General features: G+C 39.2%; 1 protein-coding gene across 46 annotated transcripts in view; it reads left to right on the top strand.

Annotated features, from left to right (window-relative positions):
* Positions 1–23,107, top strand: part of LRRFIP2 (LRR binding FLII interacting protein 2) — a 125,824-nt gene that overhangs the window by 99,066 nt on the left and 3,651 nt on the right. For 19 of the 46 annotated variants that reach the window (XM_031009641.3, XM_031009635.3, XM_063703696.1 and 16 more), the window contains 6 exons: positions 4,615–4,707; positions 6,850–6,942; positions 13,430–13,531; positions 13,813–13,945; positions 15,963–16,012; positions 20,848–20,968. In XM_031009641.3, coding sequence (XP_030865501.1) covers positions 4,615–4,707; positions 6,850–6,942; positions 13,430–13,531; positions 13,813–13,945; positions 15,963–16,012; positions 20,848–20,968 — 592 coding nt within the window. The remainder of the gene's footprint in view (positions 1–4,614; positions 4,708–6,849; positions 6,943–13,429; positions 13,532–13,812; positions 13,946–15,962; positions 16,013–20,847; positions 20,969–23,107) is intronic. The other 27 variants (XM_004033828.5, XM_055381259.2, XM_004033827.5 and 24 more) reach the window with 2 other exon arrangements.

Raw genomic sequence — 23,107 nt, 5'->3', positions numbered from 1 at the left:
TTTTTATAGCCTATTAATATTCCATTTTTTTGGGTATGCTACATTTTGTTTACCCATTTGTGCATTGATTGACATTTGGGTTGTTTATACTTTTTCCTGTTAAGAATAATGCTGCCATAAACATTTGTATACAGGTTGTTTTTTGGACATAAGTTTTCTTTTTCTTTTTTATTCTAAGAGATGGGGCCTTGCTGTGTTGCCCAGGCTGGTAACTCCTGGCCTCAAGCAATCTTCCTGCCTCGGCCTCCCAAAGTGTTGGAATTACAGGCATGAGCCACTGCTCATGGTCTGGATATATGCTTTCCTTTTTCTTAAGTATATACTTGGGAATGGAATTGCTGATTCATACGATAAATCTGTGTTTAACCATTTGAACAGTGCCAGACTGTTTTCTGAAGTGGCTGCACCATTTTATATTCTCACACCAGCAATGTATGCAGGTTTTGATTTCCCCACATCCTCACCAACACTTGTTATCTGTCCTTTTTATTCTAGCCATCCTAATAGGTGTGGTTTTGATGTGCATCTCCCTGGTGACTAATGATTTTGAACATATTTTCATGGGCTTATTGGCTATTTGCATATCTTCCTTGGCAAAATGTCTATTCAGATCCTTTGTCCATTTTAAAATTGGATTTTGCCTTATTATGATTGACTTGTAAGGTTTATATATTCTAGATATAAGAATTTTATCAGATATATTATTTGCAAATATTTTCTCCCTTTATGAGTTTTCAAAAAAAGGAATTGGTTGTGACCAATTACTTTTCTCTTAAAATATCAATATGAAGTCATAAATTCAAGCATTTGATGTCTTCAGTTGCATTGCAGCTTTTATTCTTTTTGATGATAAAATTGTCCCATCTTTGGCTAATGTGAACCTCTTGAGGTTGATTCTCAAGTACTTCTGGTGAGTCTAATTGTTTTTGATAGCTTCTTTGCTTTCTGGCAGAAGATGTCCCAGTCTCATCTTGTACATTTTCTGCCCCAGACCTGAAATCAGCCATTTGTCCAAGGAGCCCTAGTTCTGTTTTAGTATGAGTGCTAGAGATGCTCATTGCCACCAAGTAGGTCAGTGTTTATGGGTCTTTTCAGTGGATAAATTTGGGAAATATGTGTGTGAAGTTTTTTTTTGTTTTTAACGACAAAATACATTATGAGTTCATGCTGATAGTTCCAGTTCACATGCAGGACTCTAGGGTTATTTAACCTCTTCTGTCTTACATCTGTATCTTTGTTTGTTTCCCCTACACTACAATTCCTAGTTCTCAAAGTTTCTAGGGATGATAGTAATTATGTTGCGTTCTGTTCTCTTTGCTTTATCCCAAGTTGCCTAGAATAGCAATACCAACATTAACACCAACAATTTAATTACTGAAAATAGTTAAAAGATTTTTATTTTGTTTGTTTTGCTTGGCTGTTATTTTTGCCACTAGTCTGTGTGTGGCCAAACTATTGTTTTTAGAAGTTACTTGAAATAGTTTCTTTCTGCGCTTCTAACTGGATGTATAGTTAGGTTCACTGCATTTTATTTTCAATATTTTGAATTAGTTTTAAAACTATTTTTATTTTAAAAAATTTAATTATCATTAAAAAACATGATAAATTTATTATCTTAACCATTTTAAAGTGTAGAGTTCAGTAGTGTGAAGCATATTCACATTAGTGTCCATCAGATCTCCAGAAATTTTTCATCTTTCAAAACTAAAACTCTGTACCCATTAAACAATTACCCATTTTTCCCTACCACCAGCCCTTGGCAGCTACCATCCTACTTTCTGTCTCTGTGAGTTTGGCTACTCTGTGTACCAAACTCATAAGTAAGTAGAATCATATAATAATATATCTTTTCTTGACTGGTTTACTTCATTTAGCATAATGTCCTAAGGCTCATCCATGTTGTAGTGTGTGACAAGAGTTTCTTTTTTAAAGCTGAATAATATTCCACTGTATATATACCACATTTTGCTTATGCATTCATCTATCAATGGCTACTTGAATTGTTTCCACTAGGAATTGCTTTTTAAATTTAATTTTGTTTTACAATTTTGTAACTATCTAGAATAGTTACATAATGAAGAAGTTAATCTTCTATCCCTGTCTCTTTGTCTCTATTTTCTCCTTCCTTTAGGGAATTTTAAATTTTAATGGTTTATCTTTCCATGTTTCAAATCCAAGAAGATAAATTAGGTAGCCATTTTTAATCTAAAAAGATATATATGTATATATAATCATTCAAAATATATGTACAAATATATGTATTTCTTACTCTACTTAGAAAATGGTAGCATATTGTTAATATAAATGCTGTCGTGCATCTAGATTTTATCACCTTATGAATGTCGTATAGAGATATGTTGCTCATTCTTTTTCACCACTGCATAATTATTCCACAGTATGGATGTACCACACTTTATTCTACCAGTTCCCTATATTAATAGGCATTCAAGTTTGTCATGTTTTGCTGTTAAAAATAGTCCTGTAGAAATAACATACTGCATAGGTCTTTTTGTATTTTTGCCAATGTATCTATGATGAAGAGTGAGATTGCTGGGTCGAAAGGTATGTAGTTTTGCAGATACTGCTGTAGTCTCCTTTGTAAGCATTATACCATTTGCATTCTCACCGAAATGTATGAGGGCCTATTTCTTTCCCCATAGTTCTGTTCTGGAATATGTTGTCACGTTTTTGAACTTTTGCTAGTATTTTGTTTGTTTCCGTTTCTCTTAGTATGAGTATCTTTTCATACTCAGAGCTATTTCTATTTCTTTTTCTGTAAACTGTCCGTTTCCGTAGCTTATTATTCTATGCAGTTAGTGCTTTCTTTCTTTCTAGTTTTTGTTTGTTTGTTTGTTTTTTAAGACAGAGTTTCGCTCCTGTTGCCCAGGCTGGAGTGCAATGGTGCAATCTCGGCTCACCACAATCTCCGCCTCCCAGGTTCAAGCAATTCTCCTGCCTCAGCCTCCCGAGTAGCTGGGATTACAGGCATGCACCACCACGCCTGGCTAATTTTGTATTTTTAGTAGAGACAGGGTTTCTCTATGTTGGTCAGGCTGGTCTCGAACTCCCGACCTCAGGTGATCCGCCCACCTCGGCCTCCCAAAGTGCTGGGATTACAGGCGTGAGCCACCGTGCCTGGCCTAGTTTTAGAGATTCTCTGCCATTCAAAAGTTTTATTTATTTATGTATTTCTTTTTTGGAGACAGAGTCTCACTCCGTTGTCAGGCTGGAGAGAAATGGCACCATCATGGCTCACTATAGCCTTGACCTCCCCAGGCTCAGGTGGTCCTCCCACCTCAGCCTCCAGAGTACCTGGGACTACAGGCACACGCCACAAACCCTGGCTAATTTTTGAATTATTTTTATAGAGATGGGGTTTTGCCATGTTGCCCAGGCAGGGTCTTGAATTCTTCGGCTCAAGGGATCTGCCTGCTTCAGCCTCCCAGAGTGCTGGGATTACAGGCATGAGCTACCATGCCCAGCCCAAAATTTTGATTTTTATGTAGTCTAATTTATTCTACCATTACCTCATTGCTTGTGGATTTTTGAGTCATTTTTTCAGTAAAGATTGCCCCACTCCTTGGTTACTTTTATTCCTGTACAGTTTGTTCTCCCTTCCCTTCCCTCCCCTCTTCCCCCATTCACTCCCTGGCTTTCTTTCCTTATGTAAATCTCTGATTGATTTGGAATTTGTCCTGGTGTGTGGTATGAGGTATAGTTCCAATTTTATCTTTTTCCAAATGGATATCCAGTTATCCCAACATTACTAATTTAAAAGTCTTTCCTTCTCATTGATTTGAGATGCTCTTATTTTTATTGTTTTTAAATATATTTGTATATTTAAGTGGGTTTTTCCTGAATTCTCTATTCTGTTCCCTTGGTCTATATTCATGTGCCATAACAACATTGTTTTAATTATAGAAGCTTTATAATATGTTTTAATACCTAGTAAGGCCGGCTTTCTTCTTTTTCAGTATGTATTTTTCTGGCTACTTTTTCTTGTGTTTTTCTTTCAAATCAACTTGCTCTGATGATGATAAAAGAAAAACCTGATGGTATTTTTATTTGTACTACATTAAATGTATAGATTAATTTAGGGAGAACTGGCATTTTTATAATGTTGTGAGACTTTTAATCCAAGAAGACGGTATGCCTTTCCATTTATTCAGTCCTATTTCTCTGTCTTTTGGGAATGCTTTATATAATTTTCCTCATATAGGTTTTTGATATATTTTGTAAGTTTACATGTATGTTTTTTATTTAATATTGATTTTATTTTGATATTGCATTTATTATTCCTTCTTTGAATTTTATTTGTATATGAATGTCATTGAATTGTATATGTTCATTTTATAACCTGTTACTTTACTAAATTATCTTTTGTTTTTAATAATTTTGCCATTGATTAGTTCAGGTTTTCCTGATAATTATACAAGATGGAATTTTAAAATTTTCTTAACTTTTCTATAGAATACACAATTTTTCTAAGTTACTATGAATCAGGAGTTTGGGCATGTTTCTGGAGGTCATACTTAACCTCTGTGTTGTATTGTATATGTTCAAATTTCTTGTGTGCCATGACCTGTGTAAATGATATTATTTGTTTAATAACAGGAGTTAGAAAGGCAGAAACATATGTGTAGTGTGCTGCAGCATAAGATGGAAGAACTTAAAGAAGGCCTGCGGCAAAGAGATGAGCTTATTGAGGTATGTACATGAACTGTGGGAATACTTAATTTTGAAAAAAAATGAGTTGAATGGGATGAGGATGTGTTGGGAGGGAAGGAGAGTTAAGATGCATCAGAGTTTGTCTCTTTATATTTGACTGTACACTAAAAATTTTCAAACATAAACCAGATCATGCTTAAAAATTAATACTATAAATCCTATAAACATTACCCCACTTTGGTAGCAGAAATTTTTGTGTCTTTTATTCCTAAGCACACTGTTTCCTACAGATATCTTAGGAAATGGGCAAAAGGAAAAATTATAGAATAACATTATTCTTTGGAATTAGTGAATGCCATCTTTTGGGACATGATTCTTGGGGAATAAGTTTGATTTTCACTCAGGTAAATACATTTCTCAGGTGGCTAAATGAAAAAAGAAGAAACGTCAAGATACGTTCTGTACAAAAAGGTAAAGAATGGCTAGTCTGAAGGTTCAGGTTTCTGCAAGCGAAGGGACTCTGCCACATTGCTGGCAACATCTTAGGAATGGAATGAAGCATAGTCTACCAAGAACTCTTTGAAAACATTAGTCATCCTTGCAGGCCTGCTACATTGCATGCATCTTTTTTCTTTAAATGTGGTTTTCCTTCCTGAGACGATGTTTTTAGATAAATATGGAAATAAGTTTGAAGGGGGATCCTGCCCACTATCTAGGTGTGGCTATCAAAGGCATCTAATGTTAAGTTAGTGTTGACACGCCAGAGATGTCAGGAAGCATAGATTGTTAATGATCCCAGGAGAGAGATCTCACAACCACACTTGTCCACATTCCTGGCTACTCAGACCTTAGCCTTTCTTTTTCTCTCCCTCTTTCTCTCTTTCCCCTCGGACCTACCTCTTAATATGTCTCTCTACAAATGATTTTTAAAAACCATTTAATAGAGAAAAAGAAATGACTTTAAATTTGAAGACGTGTTAATTTTTGTCATCATTAAGAATAATTGAACATACCCAGAATTTGTGGATTTCAAGTGCAGATACAGATAACCTTTTGGATCTATCAGATTACATGTGAAGTTAATTTTCTTGGTTTTTCTCCATATAAGGTAGGAAGCATATTTTCCAGAATCTGTATCCTGCTGGTATTTTAAAATAATGTGAAATTCTTTCCCTTTTTGTTCTTTTATCTTTTTGTGCCAAAATGCCAACCACATAAAATAATAAACCTGCTTTGGGGGCTGCTTCTCAAATTCAATAGCTTAAGTTAGGATTGGTAAAGTGTTCTAGTAATTAATTGTAATTGCATTTAAGAAGAATACAATGCTTGATTTCTATAGTTCATCACTATGGCTTCTTTAAAAGCTTAGGGTGCTAGGTATACAAACTTTGAGAACTATAGTTTTAGATGTTTTTTACATCTAGAATGAACATCTTTTAGATGTTAGTATCTATGGTTATGCTGAAAAACTTTAAATATTACAAATAATGTTTTTTGGTCTTTGGAATTGAAAATTCCATGGTAAAGTACCTAATGTATGAGTAGGGAAAGGAGGACATAATAATTTACCAATAATGCATAAGAAGAAAACCTGTTAAGCACCATTGCCTAATTAGAAAGGTCATTTAAGGATTGTTAAATGCTAAATTTAAATGTTTCAAAATAATATAATTTTAAAATAATACAAAATTCATGGTGTTCTTGCTGTCATAGATTTTGCTAACAGAAATTCAAAATGATCAGTTCTGCTTAAAAAATAAAATTCAAAGCTGCTTGTTCTCTAAGATAAAAGATCATTTGTTCATAAGCAAACCTAAATTTCCCTCTCTAGGAATGTAAGTTCTTTTTTGGTAAAAAGGCAGTTATCAAAGAAAGAATACACATATGGAGCTGTATGTACACAAAAATTCTAGCTGGCTTGCTGCCACGTAGCTGTGGTTGGAACAGTTATTCCTGGTTCCTTTGCTTTACTTTTGTAGGGGCAAGCCAATAAGAATCTTGTGGCCAAGACTGTGAATGTCATCTTTTCTTTTGGCAGACCAATTTTGCTTTTCCTGTTCATCACAGACTTTCCCTTTTGGTTAAGTTTCTTTATCGGCTTTATTTTTGTTTCCTCTCTCAAACCTCCTCTCCCTTTTCTTTCTGCTCTTTTATTACTTCTCTTCCCCTCTTCCTCTGCAGGAGAAGCAGCGCATGCAGCAGAAAATAGACACCATGACAAAAGAGGTGTTTGACCTCCAGGAGACACTTCTTTGGAAAGATAAAAAAATTGGGGTATGAAATGAAATTGGGCTTTGGTTAGAAGCTCATTGATGAGGACTACAGTAGAATTTAACCTAGGGATTGAAAAAACCTGTCCTTTTGATTCTTCTTGAGCATTTACACAGTATGAAAAAGGAGTAAGTAGGAGACAGAGACTTCCATAGGAAAACCTGACGTTGTGCCTGGAAAGAACTCTTCTTTTCAGCAAACACTAGGCTTGTAAAATGTATAAGTAGGAACTTTTAAAGGAAGTTTCTCTATTCCCTTAGGATTCTTTTTTTTTTTTTTTTTTTTTTTTTTTGAGACGGAGTCTCACTCTGTTGCCCAGGCTGGAGTGCAGTGGCATGATCTCGGCTCACTACAACCTCTGCCTCCTGGGTTCAAGTGATTCTCCTGCCTCAGCCTCCCGAGTAGCTGGGATTACAGGCACACACAACCATGCCCAGCTAATTTTTTGTCTTTTTATTAGAGACGGGGTTTCACCATGTTAGCCAGGCTGGTCTCCAACTCCTGACCTCAGGTAATCCACCCACCTTGGCCTCCCAAAGTGCTAGGATTATAGGCGTGAGCCACCATGCCTGGCCTTCCTTCAGATTCTTATCCAGAAACAGCCACAGGCATTCAATTCAAACTCTGTGGTTAACTTGATATCCTTACGTTACAGGAATTTGGATAAGAAGAGGGTAGTGGTGGGGAGAAAGTTATTAGCATCCTATAAATCCTTGGTGTATAAAATAGGAAGAGATTAAAATCAATTCAGTTACAGAAATGGATAGGAATGTAAGACTTTCTAGGGTGGGTGGCTGTAATTATAACCACAGAACTCCCCCAAGTAAGGGCCCAGATAAATGAAATGTCTTCATTGCTGTTTTGCTAAGCCTTGCAGGTAGATTCCATGTACACCAAAAGCTGGAAAAAATTCCCTCCAGTTCATCTCATGTGGCCTTTGATTGGCAGTCCCATCACCTGGCTGAGCTCTCTGTTCTACAGTAGGGGAACCACTTAGCCATAGTTGCCAGAGGCTTACCTTGTCAGGGAAGGGCAGAGGAAATAGAACATGTAAGAAAAGTCTTGTTCTGCTTAAGGTTAGGGGGAGTAGGGAATAGTTGTTAAAGATCCCTGAGAACATCTCTTGAGAGACAGGCCTGGATATGAAATCCTGTGGATTATACCCTCAGAATGTTGTTAGGAACATTCCGAAGCCAACCAGTAGTCAGCAGGATCCAGTCTTTTTCATCACTTCAAGGACCTCTCTCATTAATATACACATGGGAAGATTACATTACCTCTTAAGAGTTTGTAGGCTCATGCCTGGAATCCTAGCACTTTGGGAAGCCAAGGCTCGAGGATTGCTTGAGGCCAGAGGATTGCTTGAGGCCAGGAGCTTGAGACCAGCTTGGGCAACATAGTGAGACCCACCCTGTCTCTGCAAAAGAATTTTAAAATTTGCAGAGCATGCACCTGCCCCAGCTACTTAGGAGGCTGAGGTGGGAGGATCACTGGAGCCCACACGATGGAGGCTGCAGTGAGCTATGATCGTGCCATGGCACTCCAGCCTAAGCAATAGAGTGATACCCTTTCTTTAAAAAAGTTTGTAGACCAAAAATTTAAAGAACAAAAGCTACTTTATAGATAATTCTCTGACTTTCAAATTGCTGAGTATTAAAAATTCCATCTAAACCTAGAAAAGCCTTCTGGGGAATAAATCAATAATTCTGTTAGGTGTTTTGAAACTATGATTTTAAAATTGAAATTTGAAATTGAAAAGAAATTTGATTGTTGAACCATTGATTTGATTTAAATTTTTGCTTGGGAAATATAAGAGGTGAAAAAACATGTGGGGCAAAGTAGGTAATTTAAAATTTTTAGTTAAAATCTGGTCACTGTCTAGAATGGGCTTCTTTTAGGACTTCACATAATTTTCTTTCACACAGATCTGTAGGCCCAGGATTTCTAGCTTGTATGAGTGCCTTAGTATTTTAAACTGATAATCTTGGACCAGCCGTAGAAACCCCTCAGATGTCTCAGTTTAAAATATAAATTATTTGGCTTTTAATTGGAAAATATTTTATTTTAGTATTCTTTTTTTGAGATGGAATCTCTCTCTCTCCCCAAGGCTGGAGTATAGTGGCACGATCTCAGCTCACTGCAACCTCCTGGGTTCACGCAATTCTCCTGCCTCAGCCTCCTGAGTAGCTGGGACTACAGGTGTGCACCACCACGTCCGGCTAATTTTTGTATTTTTAGTAGAGATGGGGTTTCACCATGTTGGCCAGGCTGGTCTCGAACTCCTGACCTCAAGTGATCCACCCACCTCGGCCTTCCAAAGTGATGGTATTACAGGCATGAGCCACTGTGCCTGGCCAGAATTTTAGATTTACATGCAGTTGTAAGAAATTAAACAGGGCTGGGCATGGTGGCTTATGCCTTTAATCCCAGCACTTTGGGAGGCCAAAGAGGGTGGATCCCTTGAGGTCAAGAGTTTGAGACCAGCCTGACCAACATGGTAAAACGCTGTCTCTACCGAAAATACAAAAATTAGCCAGGCATGGTGGCGCACACCTGTAATCCCAGCTACTTGGGAGGCTGAGGCATGAGAATCACTTGAATCCGGGAGGCCAAGGTTGCAGTGAGCTGAGATCATGTCACTGCAGTCCAGCCTGGGCAACAGACCAAAACCCTGTCTCAAAAAAAAAAAAAAAAGAAAGAGGAAATTTAACAGAGATCCTATATATTCTTTGCTCAATCTTCCCCAAATGTAACATCTTACAAAACTATAGTACAATATCACAACCAGGATATTGCCCTTGATACGGTGAAGATACAGAACATTTCCATCAATATAAGGGATTTCTCCTCCTTTTGCCTTTTTATAGTCATAGCCTTTATCTCCCCTTCCCCTCCCAAGCCCTAAGAACCACTAATCTTTTCTTCATTTGTGTAGTTTTGCTCTTCTAAGAATGTTATAAAAATGGAATTACATAGTATATGTTAACCTTTTGGAATTATCCCTTTTCACTCTGTATAAGTCCCTCAAGATTCTTCCAAGTTATTGAATCATGAGTTGACTCTTTTTTAATTTGAAAAATTGTGCTAAAGTACAAATAACATAAAATTTACCATTTTAACTATTTTTAAGTGTACAGTTCAGTGGCATTGAGTACATTCATGTTGTTGTGCTACTGTCACCACCATCAGAACTTTTTAGTCTTCCCCAGCTGAAATCTGTACCCATTAAACAACTCCCCATTCAGTCCCTTCTCCCAAACCCCTGGTGGAATGGCAACTACCATTCCACCGTCTGTCTCTGTGAATTTGACTACTCTAGGTACTTCATGTAAGTGGAATCATACAGTATCTGATTTCACTTGGCATAATGCCCTCAAGGTTCATGTTGCAGCATATGTCAGAATGTCCATCCCTTTTAAGGCTGAATCGTATTCCATTGTATGTATATACCACATTCTTCTGTTGATGTATCAACACATCTACCTTTTGGCCATTGTGAATAATGCTGCTGTGAACATGGGTATTCAAATAACTCTTCAAGACTCTGCCTTCAGTTGTTTTCGGTATGTACCCAGAAGTGGAATTGCTGGATCATATAGTAATTCTGTGTTTAATTTTTTTGAGTAACAGTTATACTGTGCTCTGTAGCAGATGAACCATTTTACATTCCCACCACTAGTGAACAAGGGTTCCAATTTCTCCATGTCCTTGCCAACATTTGTTATCATTATAATACAAGGGCAGTGGTCCTCCCTTGACTTTTAAGACACATTTTCAGTATGGTCAGTAACTACTTGTCTCTAGCTTCATTTTTAAGATTTACATTTAGTAACTTAATGAAGAAATATGTCCATTATTCCCAGGTTAAAGTTCAGTTCATTAGTGGTCTTGCCTCTAGCTCCACTGCGGTTCTAAACACCAGGAGCCCATGTATAGAATAGGTGCGTATGAAGAACTTGCATATCTCTATAGCCCAGCATAAGCTCACTTCCATTCTGACCAAAGATATTTGTTCCCCAGTACAATTATGTGGAGAATTAACCCCTTGCCCAAAAGTTCAGCCCATTATACACATCCTTTTGGCTTCCGGATGGTAGGATTTGAGGTTAGGTCAGGGATAAAGAATTATTTTGAACTCTACAAGCGTGTACTTTTTACCCTAAAAAAAATCTACTGTAGGAGCTATTGTTGCACACAAACACAAGGGTAGTGGTTATATGGTCAGGTAATACGGAGGGTTTTAGATCCAGCTTGAATACATTTGATCCAATTATAAGGTATTTTAGTAGTCTTCAAACTTTGTGGTGAAGTGGGTGAATTTACAGGATGTATTTTATTTTCTCATCTATAATTATGGGAAGAGGAAATTAAAAAGTCTGAAGGTAAAAATAAAACCCAGTGCAATAAGATGTGGAAGAAGAGCAAATGTCATGTATATCATTTGCTAGAATTCCTAGTTTCAAATTGGCCTGTTCCTCAGAGGTCTTTTTTATTCAGTGTTGTTGTTTATGTAGAGCATGTTGTGACAGTGATCATTTACCCACTTATATGTGGTGATACATGACATAACTATGCATGCAGATACCAGTAACCAAAAATACCTAATCCATAAAGATTAAAGTGACACTCAACACATGGGAAAGTATTGTTGTGCTTTGTTTTCCCAATGTTTCATTTATTATTAATTATTAACATAATGGAGTGTTAACACTAGCTAGTTGGTGCTAGAAACGCACATTGTTAATTCACAGGCAGACTTGAGACACATCATATAGTGTGAATGTAAATTGTTGAAAAGAAGTCAGATATTGACATTGCAGTTTGGATAAGTAAAGAGTAGGATTTGCCGTATGGACTCCTTTCCTAGCATCATCTGGGCTAACAATAAGGGAATATAATGTGGCCTTCATAGAGCTGTGATATTTAAAAAACTATTTAAGGGCTTTGGAACAAAAACAACCAGATTCATTTTCTGGTTTTGCCACTTACTGTGACTTTGGGCGAAAAAATATAACCACTGTGAGCCTCAATTTTCTGATCTGTTAAATGGGGATAATACAAGTACCTCACAGGATATGTAGAGGTTTCAAATGTAAAATAATGTATAAGAGAGAAATTATATAAAATAGTGCCTGCCATATAATTTGTGCTATACAAATCGTAGTTGCTATCATCCCTTATTTACTTGCTCCCTATTTGGTTGCAAAACAGGATTATAATGATTTTTTGAATTGCCCAACTATTCAGCTATCAATTTCTCAGCAATTCGCTGTCCCACTTCCAAACCCAGTGAACTGAGAGGAAAGTTACCTGATATAGTTTAACTTCTTGGATTAATGGGAATGCTAACAGAAGACATTAAATATATGAACAAAAATATTTGGGGAAAGGCTTTTTCAAATAGGCCAGTTATCAGATTCCTGCATAGACTACTTACCTTGGGTGTATTTTTAATTTTGGGTTATTTTCTTTTACAATAGACTTTATTTTTTCATAGTAGATTTTATTTTTCATTGATGACCAAAGTATGTTCCTGCTTCTGCATTGTCCTCAGCTGACAGTTGTGAGATTAAGGAAACGGCAGGGAATTTACAAATGAAATCACCAACCTGATTCTCCTGAACTGTCCCTGCTATCTAGGCATTACAGGCAATGCTTTACCTTGATTTATGCCTCTGCCCTTGGGATGGGTGCTATTATCCCTTCTGTTTTTCCAGTGAGGAAACTGAGGCATAGGACAAGTATGTGCCAGAACCCAAAAGCCTGATTCTGAAATCCATATTCTGTAACTTTTCATAGCTTGGCTGTATTTATTTTGTCAGTGTTTATTTTTGTTTTTCACATTTTGGGAGTATAACAGAAAGCCAAATGAGTCTCAGTTATATTTAATTAAATTGTCAGAAGTTGATCTTTGAATCCTTTTGGAGGTTAACTATTTTGAATTAAGTGGTATTTGAGTATTTTGCCACACTACTTGGAGAAAAATCTACAGCCAATATTAAATTAAAATACCTATGTATAATAGTTATTTTTATTCCAGAACTATTTTTTAAAAAATCAACTGTATTCTTGAATAAACTATTTTAGTTAAACATGAAATGTGGGTTTTTTTTTGTTCACCAAATAAAAATGTACTTAGGCAGTCAGTAAGGAAAGCTTTATTTTACTCTGGCTTCTCTCTTTATCTTCCTTTTCCTGTTTTATTTTTTTCATTGACTGGAAAAGATTTATTTCCCTGCTTGATGTGATTAAACATGTTTTGCCAAATTGATGCATGAGAACCAGTTTCTATGAGAACTCTCTTCTGGAGATGTATATCCATGTAACTCTGTATTTCCTCCCATATCTGACTGTTTGTTTCCAATCTTTTGACTGCTTTCTTGCTTTTTATGCCTTTATCTTTGCTTATTTGAATTAGGTACTTCTCTGCTACCTTTCACCTGCTCTTTTTCTGTGCCATTGTTTCCCTTGCTACCTTACCTAAAACCAGGCCCTAGAGAAACAGAAAGAATACATTGCCTGCCTTAGGAATGAGCGAGATATGCTCAGAGAGGAGCTGGCTGACCTGCAGGAGACAGTGAAGACGGGAGAGGTATGTTAGCATTAGCCTGGAATTCAGGTCCCTCACTGTTTTACTCTCTATCTTCCTTCCTTTCATCCTGCCATCTTTCCTAGCCTAAATACAAACTACAGTGTTTATTCCCTAATCCAGATTTGGTAGGTTTAAGCTATTTCTTACACAGAGCTATATTTCATGTAACTGATTCTAACCAGGTTTTACCTGTAGCAAACATGTATTGTTGCAGAGTGACCTCACAGAGCTTACTGCTTCCATATGGGCCTTTTGTGATGGTGGGTTTTTCCCCCCTGCAGAAACATGGCTTAGTTATAATCCCCGATGGCACTCCCAATGGTGATGTCAGTCATGAACCAGTGGCTGGAGCCATCACTGTTGTGTCTCAGGAAGCTGCTCAGGTCTTGGAGTCAGCAGGAGAAGGGCCATTAGGTAAGATACTGGTTGCTATGTTGACTTGGATTAATGTTACCCTATTGGGTTTTCTGCTTTTTCATATCCCAGCTTGGAAAACAAAAACAGCATAAGGGCTGAGACTCAAGTAGATCCTTAACCAGAAGAATCTGGGCACATTGGCACATTGTCTTCAGACATCCTTGACCTTGGGAAATCAGCATCTGGGTCACTCTAAGGCAATAAGTGTAACTGTAAGGCCTGTGGATGGAAGTACTATGGGCCTATACACATCGGTTTTTACTTAACTACAAACTTTTCTGCAAAGAGATAGTCTAGTATACCTGTGCTAGGGGAGCAGTAGGCTAGCAGGAGACTTCTCAAGTGTGTTGTAAGTTTCTCATCCTTGGAACATCTGGTTTTATGTTCCACTACTTACCCCAGGGTTCTGTACCTCTTTTCCACCACATTTCTTAAGCCAAGAAACAGATGACCAAAAAGATATCAGAGAAGTATGACTTCCAGAGCAGGTCTTCCCAGACTCTTAAAGTCTAAACCTCTTAAATTTAACCCTTTGAGAATCTGACACCTCTCTTCAGGAAACCACAAAGTTGCTGACACCTCTCTCTGAGAAATCAGAGTCGCCCATCCATTGACCCCACAAAGAAATCTACTCTAGAGGAAGAAAAATGGCACAGATAGATACTGTATCATTAGCTCACTTTTATTTAAAAAAAAAAATCTATTTTTGTTTTTCATCTTGTTTTCATATATGTGTAAGCTTCTTAGAGGAGTGAGAGATACAAGTGTGAAGCAAACTGAAAAACATTTTGAAAGTTAGTAAGCACATTCTCTAATGTGCATTCCAGAAATGTGATTGTAGGGCACTTTGAATAAAACAGGATGCTGGGTGAGCAAGAGAGATCTGGAGAATGGAACGAGAGTCTGGCTATAGGCAGCCCAGGGTGTTTCCCTGCTGTTTTTTCCCTCGTCTGCAGGTCCAAGCAGGCAGATCTGCTTGGAAGGTGCAGAAGAAACCAAAATCTTTATTGGGCTGTGACCCTGTTTACAGAGGGTAGTGGTTGGCGAGGTATCAGCTGCTTTTTTAAGTGAACCACGGTATCTCCTCAGCTGAAGGGGCCTATTTTAATGCAGGCTTGGGAAGAGTCAAACCTCCACAGGCTAGGAGTGAGCCCTAATGGTGCTGCCACCGCAGATCCACACATGGATGCCCACATCTTTTTTTTTTTTTTTTTTTTTTGAGACGAAGTCTCACTCGGTCGCCCGGGCAGGATTGTAGTGGCGTGATCTCAGTTCACTGCAATGTACAACCTCTATCTCCTGGGTTCAGACGGCTTCCCGAGTAGCTGGGATTACAGGCGCCTGCCACCACGCTCGGTTAATTTTTGTATTTTTTTAGTAGAGACGTGGTTTCACCATTTTGGCCAGGCTGGTCTTGAACTCCTGACCTCAAGTGATCCACCCAGCTAGGCCTCCCAAAGTGCTGGGATTACAGGCGTGAGCCACCACGCCTGGCCTGGCTGCCCACATCTTGGAGTGGGTCCCCTTCCCTCCCTACTAGCTTTTGGGGACTTTGCTTCTTCCAGCATTATGCTCCTCTCTTTTCTCTTCTCTAGCTTCCTTTGCCCAGTCCTGCTCTTACCCCATCTTCTTTCACATATTTGGATCTCTCCCGCTAAGGGCTCAGCCTTTAGGAAAACACTTGACATTTGAGTTGTCTGTCTACTAGTGAAAGCTTGAAACAAGGAAATGACCTCCTTGGTACTTCAGTTTGTCTTTAAGTGGCAAGTGACTGCTGTGGGGAACAAATGTTGGATTTGGTGCCCTGATAAATATCAGTTGTGTGGAAATACTTTTTAGATAGTTAAGAACTTTACTGTAATGCTATTAACACCTTTATTTCTTTAGATATTCAGAGCTGTAAGTAATGTAATTTATCAGATAATATTAGCTGTTTATGAGTTTGAAAAATTTTTAATTGTTTATATACTATATCATCACATATTTAGTTTATGATCTTTTTCATTTGTTTTAGATGTAAGGCTACGAAAACTTGCTGGAGAGAAGGAAGAACTACTGTCACAGGTAAAGGCATTCTTATTGGAGTGTAATATAATTTTAACAAAGTTACATGGTAAAATACTGGCTAATTGAAATGTTCATTAAAAAAATATGCTTCTTTCAAACATCAGTACTCAAGTGAGATATGAAGGATAGATAATTCATATTTTACCTCTTTGTTATTTTCTGTTCTGAAAACATTTTTTTAAGGACACATAGTTTAAGGAGTCATATAGTTTTTTACAAAGCTTGTTATGAACACAGCAGTCCCCTGCCCTGGCTCCTCTGACCTCGCCCCTGACCATTTCTGTTAAATACTTTTAGCTGATTCTTGTGTACTGTCCTTGTATCTCTGTATAACATACTTACGTTGCGTCTTGATTGTTCTGCTTCAGGCATTCTATATTGACATCCTTTTATGGAAGATGAGGATTTAGCTGTTTTTCATCCTTTGTCCCTGCCACACACATACTTATTTTCCACTCTTATACCCTCCTAATAAAGGAACCGTGTAATTCCAGCCTGCTTGTGTCATTAGGACCCTCTAAACACTACTCACACAGTGGAGCCAGGTTGCATTCTAGGATCATCTCCCTCAGAACTATTAGTTTCCTCTAAAGTTAATGTTATGGTTTTTCTTTGTATTTGCTTGGTTTTCTATCATCAATTTAGCCACAGAATCTCCAAGAGTAGATTAATCCCACTCAGTATTTTCAGATGCATCTGGTGTTATTTCAGTTCCAGTTTGTTGAATCTTGGTGCGTCTGACTTGTCCCTTTCTAAACTAGTGGCTTGCCCTCTCGGTACATAGATGTGGTCACCCTTCATTGGCATCTGGAGATTTTCTTTGCATGTGATTTAGGTTGGGTTCCCTTTTTCTGGTGTCTCATGCCTTTCTCCTTATTTATTCTCTTATTTTGGTACATCTTCCAGTAGCTTCCTGAGAAGAGGGTTTGTGGATTGTTAATTTTTCATGACCTTGCAGGCCTGAAGATGTCTTCATTCTACCCTCTCACTTGATTAAAATAGTTTGGCTGGGTAGAGAATCCTGAGTTGCCATGGTTCTCCTTAAGATTTTTTAAAAGGACATTTCTTCATTGTGCTGTGACTTCGAGCATGGCTGTTGAGTTTTCATGAACATTTTGAGTTCTGATCTTTTCTGATTTGTGATCTATTTTTCTCCTCTTTGTGGAAGCTTGTATCCTATTCTCTTTCTCTCTAGCATTCTGATGTAATTTGAAGATAGTCATGTGATTTGAAGTTTTCATGTGTGATGCTGGGCCCCTGTCAATTCTAGGAGCTCCCATCCTTTAGTTCTGGGAAAATTTCTTGAATGATTTTGTTACTGATTTTTTTCCCCTCCCATATGCTGTGTTCTCTATTTTGGAACTCCTATTCAGTCATTCAACAAATGTTGAGTGAGATTCTACTATTTAACATGCACTATTCTAGGCACTGGGATATTTCAGTGAATAAATTAGTTTAGAAAAAAAAAATTCCTGCCTGAGAGGCATTCTAGTAGGAAGACATCAGACAATATTATATGATATGTTAGAAGGTTTGTGTGAATGCATTTATTATATGTGTTTCTCTGGCTACTTACAGCAGCATAGGGGCAGGCATGGAGTGGGTAGAGAGCTAGATTTTACTAGGACAGTATTAATGGGGCAGGAGAGGTGAGGGAGTATGTAAGAAAATGATTATAATGATGGACCTTGAAATTAAACTGGATGAAGAGGATTCGGGAGATATTCAGGAACACATCAAGGTATAGTAGAAAGAAGATGTAATCTGTAGATTAGTGGTACCAGTGTGGTTGAAGGGTTGTTGGAATTCGGGTCTAGAGAGAATGACCTAGAAAGATGAGGAATAGTGGTTAGAGAGAGGATACATGGAACTAAATTGTGTAGGGATTACAATTGTCTAATGATGAGATCTGGTATATGACTGTGGGAGTGAGTAGCTGAGTGCAAGAAGGGATAGATAGCAAGATCCTTGGAAGGGAGGTGGGTTAGTCCATTTTTGCTTCACTATAAAGGAATATCTGAGGCTGGGTAATTTATAAAGAAAAGATGTTTGACTGGGCACAGCAGCTCATGCCTGTAATCCCGGCACTTTTGGAGGCTGAGGCAGGTGGTTGAGGTCAGGAGTTGAGACCACCCTGGCCAACATGGTGAAACCCCAACTCTACTAAAAATATACAAAAATTAGCCGGGCATGGTGGTGGGTGCCTGTAGTCCCAGCTACTTGGGAGGCTGAGGCAAGAGGGAGGTGGAGGCTGCAGTGAGCCAAGATTGCGCCACTGCACTCCAGCCTTGGGTGGCAGAGTGACACTTTGTCTCAAAAAAAAAAAAAAGGAAAAAAAAAAAAAGAAAAAGAAAAGAGGTTTAAACTGGCTCATGGTTCTGCAAGCTGTAGAGGAAGTATGGTGTCAGCATCTGCTCAGCTTCTGAGCTCAGTTTCCTGAGGCCTCAGGCCAGGCTGGTCTTGAACTCCTGACCTTAGGTGATCCACCCACCTCGGCCTCCCAAAGTGCTGGGATTACAGGCATGAGCCACCGCGCTCAGCCAGCCTCAGGAAACTTCTCATCACGGCGGAAGGTGAAGGGGGAGCAGGCACGTCATATGTTGAGCGGAAGCCAGAGAAAGTGGGGAGGTAACATACACTCTTAAACAACCATATCTTGTGTGAACTACCAGAGCGAGAACTCACTCATCACCAAGGGAATGGTGCAAAGCTATTCATGAGGGATCTGCCCCATGACCCAGATACCTCCTGCCAGGCCCCACCTTCAGCACTGGGGAATACATTTCAACATGAGATTTGGAGGGGACAGACATCCAAACCGTAAGAGGAGATATACCAGAAATTGAGAGATCATTTGTAAGGGAGATCCTCTACTTAGATGTACATTGAAATTACCAAAAATTAAGACAGGAATAGTCTAGAGGGAGTGCAAGTTGGGAGCTATTTCATAAATGGTGATGAAGGAATGGGATTTTGGCAATGATAAGTAGTTAGTGTATATAATTTGAAGAGACGAGATTAAGACCTGGGACTTTTAGGGAAGATGGAGGGAAAATGCCAGCAAGGAAAGCAAGAGGACACCTATTCCATTTCTAGATTCAGTGGTAGGAGGCTGTGGAAGTACAAAAAAAAAAAAGGGCCGGGCATGGTGGCTCATGTCTGTAATCCCAGCACTTGGGGAGGCCAAGGTGGGCGGATGACTTGAGGTCAGGAGTTCAAGACCAGCCTGGCCAACATGACGAAACCCCATCTACTAAAAATACAAAAATTAGACGTGGTGGCATGCACCTGGAATCCCAGCTACTCGGGGGGCTGAGGCAGGAAAATCGCTTGAACCCGGGAGGCGGAGGTTGCAGTGAGCTGAGATCATGCCACCGCACTCCAGTCTGGGCCACAGAGCGAGACCCTGTCTCAAACAAACAAACAAACAAAACAAAACAAAAACAGTGTTTGAGAGAGCTGCAGAAGCAGCAGGAGAGGGTTATCAGAGCACGAGGGTAAAGGGGGGATGCTCAGAAAAGACTGAGGACAGAGGGTGTTTGCTGATGATGGACTGATAATTCTAGAGGGCACAGTGGAAAAGTTTCAGGCATTGGGAAAGGTTAGGAGATGAAGGTTAGTGGTCATACAGACCCTTGTGAGGAAGAGTGCAGAGGAAGGATATGACCCTTTGTGAGATGCACATAAATAGGAATGATGGAGATAATGAGATTTGTCCTGATTCCCTCAAGGCAGCTAATGATGGTGACCCTGTGTGTTGAAAGGGCAGAGGTGTCTGGGAAGTATAGAGTTAGTCCCAATATAGAGCTTACCCTTTTCCCATTGGGGAGTGGCAAACTTAATCTTAGTGCAGAGGCCTCCCTTTGACCCCTGTTGGTGGAGTTAAGGACAGCTGGGGAAGCCATCTCTATGTATCCAATTATTATTATTATTATTTTTTTTTTAATTTTTTTTTTTGAGACAGAGTCTCGCTCTGTCACCAGGCTGGAGTGCAGTGATGTGATCTCTGCTCACTGCAACCTCCACCTACCAGGTTCAAATGATTCTCCTGCCTCAGCCTCCGTAGTAGTTGGGACTACGGGCGCGTGCCACCATGCCCCACTAATTTTTGTAGTTTTAGTAGAGATGGGGTTTCACCATTTTGGCCAGGATGGTCTCGATCTCTTGACCTTGTGATCCGCCCGCCTCAGCTTCCCAAAGTGCTGGGATTACAGGCGTGAGCCACCATGCCCGGCCCCAATTATTTTTACATACAGGATGTTTTCTAAGTAAGAAAATTTAACCTATGTCTAAAAGTAAACAACAAAAAACTGCTCATGGAATCTTCCATTTTAAGAAATAATCTCTTGAATATACCCTATCAGTTAACTGTTTATATTTTTGTTTTATTTTTTTTAGAGATGAGGTCTCACTGTGTTGCCCAGGTCGGTCTCAAACTCCTGGGCTCATGTGATCCTCATGCCTCAGCCTCCCAAGTAGCCTGATACATAGGTACATGCCATTGTGCCTGGCTAGAATTTTCCATTTTAAATAAAAGTAACAAAAAATAGCCCAAAGATGTACTGTTCCATAAGCAGACACAAATTTAAAATATGGCTATTTTCTACTGGGACACCTGGTCCTGGGGCTTGCTCTTTTCGATGTTTGTTCATAGCTTATCTTTAGCACCTAGGACGATGTGTGTCTCCTATTAGGCACTCAAGAAAATAGGTTTTGAATGAATGTGGCTGATACCATAAGGGTCTGCTTTGTTCTATGATGTGACCATAGAATAAGCATCGGCTTCATTTGAGAGATTGGATCTTGCTGATGAACCTTTATTTTCATTTCAGATTAGAAAACTGAAGCTTCAGTTAGAGGAGGAACGACAGAAATGCTCCAGGAATGATGGCACAGTGGGTGACCTGGCAGGACTGCAGAATGGCTCAGACTTGCAGTTCATCGAAATGCAGAGTAGGTACCGGGGGACAGGCCAGTCCCAGTCTGTATATAGACTGTGTCCCAGGGGTGGGTTTGTCAGCAGGTTGCTGGTATCTTGTAATACACTTTTCTTTTTTTTTTTTTTTTTTTTGAGATGGGAGTCTCACTCTGTCACCCAGGTCAGAGTGCAGTGGTGCAATCTCCGTTCACTGCAGCCTCTGCCTCCTGGGTTCAAGTAATTCTCCTGCCTCAGCCTCCTGAGTAGCTGGGATTATAGGCGCCTGCCACCATGCCCGGCTAGTTTTTTATGTTTTTAGCAGAGACAGAGTTTCACCATAGTTACCAGGCTGGTCTCGAACTCCTGGCCTCAGGTGATCTGCCCACCTCAGCCTCCCAGAGTGCTGGGATTACAGGCATGAGCCACCGCGCCAGGCCGTTAATATGCTTTTCTTAAGAAGAGCTATGCTGCAAAAATTGGTTAGTCCTTGGCTAGTCCAGAAAAACAGTCCTAGTCAGCAATATAGCTGAATAGAGGCTCCACTAGCCTGTGTGCTTCAGGGGATAATGAGGTTTATTGCTCTTACCCTTTCTGGATAAAGTGATTTCTAGGAACTTTTTGCACACAGTGAAATGCCTTTTGACAACCTGGCACTGTCCTTTTCCACATCCATGTGTCATCTTTAAGCTCCCATACGGCAAGCACCCTTCCCCATTAAAGTTTTTTCTCTGGAATTTATCTTGGATAATTGGACTAATCTATTTGGAACTACTTCACACTAAATTGAGTAGTTTCAGAATTTTCCTAGAAGTATTTTGTTAATCCAAGTTTATCTTTATTAGATGAAATTTAAAATAAGTCCACAAAATAAAGTCTATTCTATTCATTTTACCCGAATTATTCCAGTTTTTCTCATTTTCTACTTTTGACCTCATAATAAAATGATCACTGTAGTCACACTAATTCCCATAGTAGGAAGATTTCAGCAGGAATTTGTAGTTAGCCTTTGTTAGTGATTATGTGTAATTCTCGGACAGAGGAGATTTTTATTTTTCCAATAAGAATAGTGACTTTTCTGATAACTAATATTAAAATCTTGTTTATTCCATGGACTTTTCATCTAAACCTTCTGAGATAGGCTGCCAAGAAAAGACATCTTGGGGCCAGGCGTGGTGGCCCACACCCATAATCCCAGCATTTGGAGAGGCTGAGGTGGTGGACTGCTTGAGCTCAGAAGTTTGAGACCAGCCTGGGCAATGTGGTGAAAACCCGTCTCTTCAAAAAAAAAAAAAGAGAAAAGACTTTTTGGGTTAAGGCTTATTAATACTAACTTTTGATATTGGTATTATCTTTTCTGTTGGACGTCAGTTAGGACACTTGTGACATTACCTGGTGAATATTTTGTTCAAGAATGTCATTTTCGTGTTGGCGGTAGATGAGAACAGGGACATGGGAAGAGGCAGGCTGACTAGTTAGGAAGCTACTACGGTGGTGAGCCTGAACCAGTTCAGTAGCTGTCAGCAGTCTTAGAGAGAGGGTAGGGAATAGATCTGAGAGATTGTCCTTAAGCAACAAATTTAAAAGGAAACAGATTTAGGGGGAATGGGCTGGCATTTATGTGTGAATACTTCCTAGAGTAGGTAGGTTGTTGTATAGCTGGTATTTGCAGAAGGTTAAGTACCCAGGCAGGAGGTGTAGAACAAAGTGAGCTTTGCAGGACTGTGGGAAAGCTGGCAAAGACAAAAGCAAGCAACTCCCCTGGACCAGAAGGCCAGGAGTGGAGCAACTCTTGGTTCTGGATGGTGCCTTGCCTATTATGAGAGTGTTTTGGAATGGGATTTCAAAACACACATGAAGTTACTGAGATAAGAGACTTAAACTTTTGAAAACAGGAAGGGAAAGGTGGTTTGGAGAGTGAGAAGGAAGCAGTACGTTTGGATAAGCAATAGATTGCTGAGGATAACAATTTAAAAATCAGATCCTGAAGCTTGTTTTAGGGCTCAGAAATAGGAATACTTCTCTTTCACTACCAGATATGGCTTCTGGGGAGATGGTAACCCTGTCCCTTTTAAGGTGACAGTAATTGTCCAATTAGAAAAACCTCTCATCACTTTAGGAGGCTGAGGTGGGCGGATCACGAGGTCAGGAGATCGAGACCATCCTGGCTAACATGG

Source organism: Gorilla gorilla, chromosome 2, assembly GCF_029281585.2.
Source record: "Gorilla gorilla gorilla isolate KB3781 chromosome 2, NHGRI_mGorGor1-v2.1_pri, whole genome shotgun sequence".
In the NCBI taxonomy this organism is placed as follows: domain Eukaryota; kingdom Metazoa; phylum Chordata; class Mammalia; order Primates; family Hominidae; genus Gorilla; species Gorilla gorilla.
This window is presented reverse-complemented; position numbering and strand designations above follow the sequence as displayed.